At 47.0% G+C, this 7,500-nt stretch overlaps 1 protein-coding gene across 2 annotated transcripts in view; it reads right to left on the bottom strand.

The window, feature by feature from the left end:
• Window positions 1–7,500, bottom strand: part of LOC118792385 (adhesion G protein-coupled receptor L1-like) — a 133,902-nt gene that overhangs the window by 24,015 nt on the left and 102,387 nt on the right. For both annotated transcript variants that reach the window (XM_036550226.1, XM_036550233.1), the window contains 2 exons: window positions 4,841–4,944; window positions 3,182–3,367 (listed from right to left, as the gene is read on the bottom strand). In XM_036550226.1, the coding sequence (XP_036406119.1) occupies window positions 3,182–3,367; window positions 4,841–4,944 (290 nt within the window). The remainder of the gene's footprint in view (window positions 1–3,181; window positions 3,368–4,840; window positions 4,945–7,500) is intronic.

Genomic DNA, 7,500 nt, shown 5'->3' with positions numbered 1-7,500 from the left:
ACGCTGAGGCAGGCTGGACTGCCCTCAAGACTGTGCTGCATTCTACAGCCCTTGAATCACTTGGTGTTCCCACACGTATACATCAAGATTGGTTTGATGAGAACGATGCTGAAATCCAAGCGCTCCTTGATGAAAAACATCGCCTGCATGAAGCGTACCTGAATGACAGCAGCTCAAGCTTAAAGAAAACTGCCTTCCTCAACGTCCGCAGGGCTGTCCAGCACAGACTCGGAGTCGTGCAAGACACCTGGATGTGCGCAACAGCTGAGGAGATTCAGTCCTACGCTGACGGTAATAGCACCAGGTGCTTCTGTGATGCACTCAAGCAGGTCTATGGTCCACTCAGGAACTTCACCTCTCCTGAATACAGATGGAGCAACACTCCTCACAGAGAAGGACTAAGCACTTGCAAGGTGGACCGAACACTTCGGCGCAGTCCTCAACCAGCCATCACGCATAAATGAGGAGGCAATTGCGAGACTGCCTCAAGGTGAAATAAACCAGTCCCTTGCTGTTCCACCTTCCATTGAGGAAACCAGGAAAGTCATAAGCCTCCTCTCATCAGGCAAAGCTCCAGGGTCCGATGCCATCCCAGCGGAAATCTACAAGGCTACAGGGCCTCACTTAGTTGAGAAACTGACCAACCTCTTACAGTCTCTGTGGAAATTAGAAGCCATTCCCCGGGAGTTTAAGGATGCCTGTATAATCCATCTCTACATGAGGAAAAGCAATCGGCAGGCCTGCGACAACCACAGAGGCATCTCCCTGTTATCAATTACTGGCAAAATCTTGGCAAGAATCCTTTTGAACCATCTAATTGTCCATCTAGCTACAGGAGAAATGCCAAGAACAAAATGCAGATCTATATATGGCATTCCTTGATCTAACAAAAGCATTTGACACAGTCAGCCGGGAGGGCCTGTGGAAGATCATGGCCAAGTACGGGTGTCCAGACAAATTCACTGGCATAGTGCGCAAACTCCACGACGGCATGACGGCCAGTGTCAGAGACCAGCAAGAACTCTCCGATCCGTTCCCAATCACAAGCGGGCCGAAGCAAGGCTGCGTTTTAGCGCCAACGCTCTTCAGCGTGGTGTTTTCTGCCATGCTGCAAAGACTCATTCAGGAACAACAACGCTGGCATTAGCTTCATCTACCGTTATTCTGGTGGGCTATTCAACCTGCAGAGGATGCAAGCCAAAACCAAAGTGGAGGAAGTCACTGTTCGAGAGCTTTTGTTTGCTGATGACTGTGCTCTGGCTGCTGGCTCAAAGGAAGAACTGCAGGCCAGTATGGACCACTTCTCCTCAGCCTGCAACAACTTCGGCCTGACAATCAGCACAAAGAAGACTGAAGTCCTGTACCAGCCTGCTCCTGGGAAACCCTACGCTGAGCCCACCATCTTTGTGAACGACCAAAAGCTTTCAGCCGTTGACAAGTTTACTTACCTTGGAAGCACTCTGTCTCATCACAGATGATGAAGTTAGCATTAGGATTGCTAAGGCCGGTGCAGCCTTTGGACATCTACGTGACTCGGTATGGGAAAGGACTGGTATCAAGCAGGAGACGAAACTGAAGGTCTACCAGGCTGTCGTATTACCAGCTCTTCTGCATGGGTGCGAAGCCTGGACAGACCACCAGCGCCATGCCAGGAAATTCAACCATCTCCTCCAGAGCTGTCTGAGGAAACTGCTGAGGATCAAGTGACACGATAGAATCCCTGACACTGAAGTCCTCAGCAGGGCCAATATTCCCAGCATCCCCACTGCTTGCGAAGGCACGACTCAGGTGGACTGGTCATGTGACCAGAATGCTCTGCACGAGACTGCCAAACCAAGTCTTCTTTGGCGAGCTTAAAAATGGCAAGAGAGCGCAAGGTGGCCCAAAAAAGCGCTACAAGGATACCCTGAAAGCCTCCTTGAAGAGCTTTGGATTTGACCTGAAAAGCTGGGAATCCCTAGCTCAGGACCGACCTGAGAAGAAAAGTCCAGGAAGGTGCAGTCCTCTGTGAGGGCAGGAGAAGCTCCTGTGCCACGTTGAAGGGGCAGCAGCGCAAATCTGCCAAGGAAGGACTTGTGGCTGCACCTCAGAGCTCTACATCCTGCCTGACCTGTGCGCCACAGAGAATTCCGGGCTCAGATTGGTCTGTCCAGCCATATGCGCACCCACCAAAACCCAACGTAATGACATCATCTATTTGGACTTTTAAAAGGCATTTGACAAAATTCCGCATGAGAGGCTCATAATGAAAATGAAATCTGCAGGAATTGCAGGAGCTATCACTGAGTGGGTTCGAAGTTGGCTGTCTAATAGGAAGCAGACTGTAACTGTGGGAGGAACTGTATCAGAGCAGGCTCCTGTACGAAGTAGAGTCCCGCAGGGATCGGTGTTGGGGCCTTTGCTATTTCTTATATACATAAATGATGTTGATGCAGAGGTTAGTAGTAAAAGAGAGGAGGCTTAGGGGTGATCTAATAGAGGTTTTTAAATTTATAAAAGGACTCAATAAGGTTAACTATAATAGATTTTTTTAGGGTGAGTTCAGTCTGTAAAACAAGAGGACATAAATGGAAGCTAGTTAAGAGTAAGTTCCACACTGACATAATGAAATATTATTTTACACAAAGAGTTATCAACACATGGAATAGGTTGCCAGCTCATGTAGTTGAGCTGTGTGTGTGTGTGTGTATGTGTGTGTGTGCATGAGTCTGTTCCTGTGCGTGTGTGTGTGAGTGTGTGTGTGTGTGTGTCTGTGTGTGTGTGTGAGTGTGTGTGTGTGTGTCTGTGTGTGTGTGTGTGTGTGTGTGTGTGTGTGCGGGTGTGGGTGTGTGTGCATGTGTGTGTGTGTGTTTGTGTCTGTGTGTGTGTGTGTGTGTGTGTGCGCACGTGTGTGTGCGTCTGTGTGTGTGTGTGTGAGTGTGTGTGTGTGTGTCTGTGTGTGTGTGTGTGAGTGTGTGTGTGTGTGTGTGTGTGTGTGGGTGTGGGTGTGGGTGTGTGTGCATGTGTGTGTGCGCGCGCGCGTGTGTGTTTGTGTCTGTGTGTGTGCGCACGTGTGTGTGCGTCTGTGTGTGTGTGTGTGTGTGTGTGTGTGTGTGTGTGTGTGTGTGCATGTGTGCGTGTCTGTGTGTGTGTGTGCGTGCGTGTCTGTGTGTGTGTGTGTGTGTGTGTGTGTGCGCTGCACCTTGTTGTAGTTGCGGGCGGCGGACTCCTTGTTGCCGGGACGCAGGGCCTGCAGCTGCGCATCCAGGATGTCCAGCAGCTGCTCCATGAGGCGGACGGAGGAGCTGACGTCACCGGCGTGGATCCGCCCCCGCGTGTGGTTCACCAACTCGCTGGCGATGTTCGCCGCGTTCTCCCCGCTCTTTATCTGAGCCAACACACACAAAAATATAGATTTTATATTATTATACTGTAATAACACTGTAATAATACTGTAATACTGTAGTAATATTACACTGTAAAGTACAGAGCAAATCTCACAACAATGCTTTCTAAATTAATATTAGGCCAAAATCTGTTATTTGTGAAAATCTGAATAAAGCAATTAAAATTAGGAAACTCCTCTGAAAAATAATAATCTCACCACCATGCAAACAAGGATTTGCTCATTTCTGAGGCTCAATGAATTTAAACTCGAAATCAGCTTCCAGAGAACACCATTTCAACATGGACTAGATTCAGATGAATTATAAGATAATGCAAACAACCCTAGCATCAGCCACTAGGACAAGAGTCCAAAAGCACAGAGCAAACTCTTCCACTGCCAGGTCCTACAAAAACACAGCCGCGGGTCACTTCACATCAAAGCCCACATCATGCTCCGAAAGGCAAGGGCTCGCCAGGAAACAGACAGCTCTCGTTAGGCTACTGCTAGGTGCGATGCTAGGTGGAGGACCCTCACTCTTCGGCGGCCATTTTGCCATTCCATCTTCCCCACCCCAGGCGTATACTGGGAAGGACGCACAACCTGATTGCATTTCACAGTATCACACTGTTAACATACAGTTTCCACGAGTCTCTCGACCACGTTTTCTCAGGGTCAGGGAATAATTTCCCAGATTCTATTCCCAGGTGGCCCTGGGTTTTTGTATTTTTTTATTCCCTCTGGACAATGTACTATGCTAAATGTTCAGCATTTTACATCACATGGATTTAGGAGACACACTTAGCCAGAGTGACTTTCAGCACAAGAAAACAGAAGTCTATCCATCCAAGTTAAATGAGCAACAGTGTCAGACCAGGCTAACAACACTGCCCGACCAGTGAGTGTGAGCATAACGCTATTCAAGCCCTCCCACAAGTTAACTTGTGCTAACCTGACTAGACAACCCAGAGCTAAAGGAAGCCGAGTACAAACACTACCATTCAGAACAGTTACTAGATCACAGTATCCATAACACATTGTGATACTACATGCAAAATGACTAAGTGTAGGTATGAGGGGGCTGTTCCATTCACTGTCACCACAGTACTGAACTTGAGGAGGTGAGGAGAGGAGGGGTGTGACTTTACTGGCTTTTATCAGACGCTATCCATTCATACAGCTGGATGTTTACTGAGGCAATTGAGGGTTAAGTACCTTGCCCAAGGGTACAACAGCAGTGCCCCAGCAGGGAGTTTAACCGGCTCCTTAACCACTATGCTGTACTGCCGACTTGACTATGTTTACAGAGGTTGTAGGCAAGTGCATTCTGGATTAGCTGCAGGGGTTTGATGGCACAGGTAGGAAGACAAGCAGAGGGAGTTACAGTAGTCTAGGCGTGACAATTACTACTACAAAAACCGACTGCGAAGCTTGATCGAGTGCCATTATTTGAGAGTGTCGGGTGAATCTGGTTACCTTCTGCGCCACCTGGCTGACCCAGGGGGAAGTGCAGTTACTGAGGTCTGGGCCGTGAGGGTTCCACTTCACTGGCGCCAGCATGCACTGGAACGAGGCGATCCCTGCAGAGACACACGTTCACAGGAGGGAGAAAAAGGAGTTAAGGAGTGAAAGAGGAGGCGAAGGAGCGCAGGAAGGGGGGGAGGAACGACGCAGAGAGGGTGCGAGCGGAGGAGAAGAAAGAGAGAGAGCTTTGATGAGATGTTAATGCTGTTATACCAGTGTTAAGGGGCAAGTTTACTGAGTTTATTCTGAGGACACGAGGTGCGAATTCATTCGGGGTGATTTCAGGAAGAAGCTGTCTCCAGGGCTCCGTGATGTAAATTATGATGAATTACGTTGCCGATGCTGAAAACCAGGCTTCACAAATGAGAATCTGTACATCTTTGCGCAGAAGATCAGAGGGAAAAAAAGGAAGAAAAGTGCCTAAGAGGAAGTCCCCTCGCACGACCCCTCAGTCTCAACCCAGCGTCTCTCATTCAGGGAAACAGGTTCAGAGAGAGGACAGCAGACAAAGAAGTGCTCTCTCACAATTACCGAGGCACAGACACATCTAAAACAGGGAATAAATAACTCCAAATACAAACCAGGGACAGAGAGGCAGAGAGGGAGAGAGTACTGTGAAGTAAGCGAGGCTCTGTATGGCAGAACTTCACAGGAATGCTTATATCAGAGATTCAGGGCACGCCATGCACATTCCTTTGTTTACACTCCTCCTTTACATCGGGTCTGAGTACTTTGCCGGGACGCTCCATTTGGATCGCTGCTCTTTGAGAGCTTCAGTGAGGAGATGAAGAAAGCAAGTGGTGGGAGGACAGGAGAGATAGAGGCGGAGGAGAAAGTTATGTTTCCCAAAGAGAGGAGCACGTATAGTTTGTTGTCAGTTTATGAGGCAGGGCTACTCTCTCTTCTTCTGCTGTATCTGAACAATTTCTGTCTCCCAGTCTCTAGGAAAGATTTTTTTTTTTTTTACCTGAAAGAAAAAACAATGTTCACACACACGCACACACACATACACACACACACACACAATTGCAATTATGGATATAACACACCAACTCACTGGCCTCAAATCTCTATTATCTTTAAATCCACGGGACCCTAAGGGCAGAATCAGAAGTCTGTGTTGAAATGGAGAGGAATTTAACATTTGAGACTGCTGGCAGAAAGCAATTATATTTGCTGTACATGAAGTCTCATTTCAAGGAAGAACTGACACCTTGTGGAGGACTCTCCTGGCTGCTAGAAGTGAGCTGCCATCTTTGCTATATTGGACTTCCGCTTCCAAAACACGTAAGTGATTCTCAAATGAAAACACTGCAAAACATCATGTCAACAAGCACCACAGTGCATCATTTTAACTCCTCCTACTGCAAAAGATGCCCTCTTTGTACGGCGGAGGAAACTTGTTTTTGATCTGTTCACAAACTTCCCAAGGCTGCAATCATCACTTTGGGTTTTATATAGCTGGACATGAAGGCAGAGCGAACGTTTTTCAAAAGCACGTTCTGTAAATCGAGTTGAGTATAGGAAAGATCAGAAAAAAAAAACTTTTTTTTTTTTTTTTTAACACGGATTCATTTCATATTTAGTTAAAAAAAAAACTGGCTATTCTCAGCACTCACGAAGCCGGAACAGCAGGGGACCTTCCACTGTGTTGAAGTGATGAGATTGACTCTCACTTCAGGTTTAAAGCCAGAGTCTGAGTTTCAGAAACTAAATGATTTTTTTTTCTTCTGCAGCAAGAGGGCAATCAGTGGTGTACTGCTTTTAGCAAATGAGGCTGACAAAATTGCAGTGACAAGTGTCCTGGGCTGCTCTTGTTGTTTGTTGTTCCACTGCTGTTGGATGGTATTTGTCGTTGTCACCTTGCAAATTATTGTGTAAACGCACTACGAGAGTCACTGGAACTGGTGTTAAATTCCTTGTATGTGTAAAAGCATTCCTGGCCAATAAAGTCTAATTCTTCTTCTTCTAACCAAAGTGGTCCCGGGCCTTCGGCTGCTTCTTCATTTCTGTTTGGTTTTCTTATGATACTAATTTTGGTTGTGGACAGAATTTGGTACTGTGTTTTTTTTTATTATTTTACTATTTTATTTTTTCTCACTTTTATGTGACACGCACACGCATGCAAACACGTACACGCACACGCACACACACACACACACGCGCGCGCGCACACACACACACACACACACACACACCACAATACAAAGGCAACAACCACTTTCCACAACACCATCTTTCCACATCTGTGTAAGAGTCCACGCAGCTCAAATGTCTTTATGTCCCATGTATGTGAAACCGGTGGAAATCTACAAAGACTAAACGAACTAAAATGACTCTCCTCCTAACCACCCACTGAGTCGCACAGCGTCACACAATAACGCACTCGGAGTGTAACGCAGTGGAATAAGGCGTAACGCAGGGAGGTGAGTGCAACAAAACACAATGCGGTACAAAAAAAAAATTGCCATGGAGTCTCCAAATATCACCAGTTACACCCTTAAAATCAAATATAAAACCACACCGTATCCAAAGTTCTGCGGCACTAGTCCTTTCAGCCTCAGAGAGAGGCTACTTTAAGGAGCTGTCACATTGTGTTATCTGGAGAACTA

Source organism: Megalops cyprinoides, chromosome 1 (assembly GCF_013368585.1).
Source record: "Megalops cyprinoides isolate fMegCyp1 chromosome 1, fMegCyp1.pri, whole genome shotgun sequence".
Lineage (NCBI taxonomy): Eukaryota > Metazoa > Chordata > Actinopteri > Elopiformes > Megalopidae > Megalops > Megalops cyprinoides.
The sequence above is the reverse complement of the archived record's forward strand: the minus strand, read 5'-3'. Positions and strand labels throughout refer to the sequence as shown.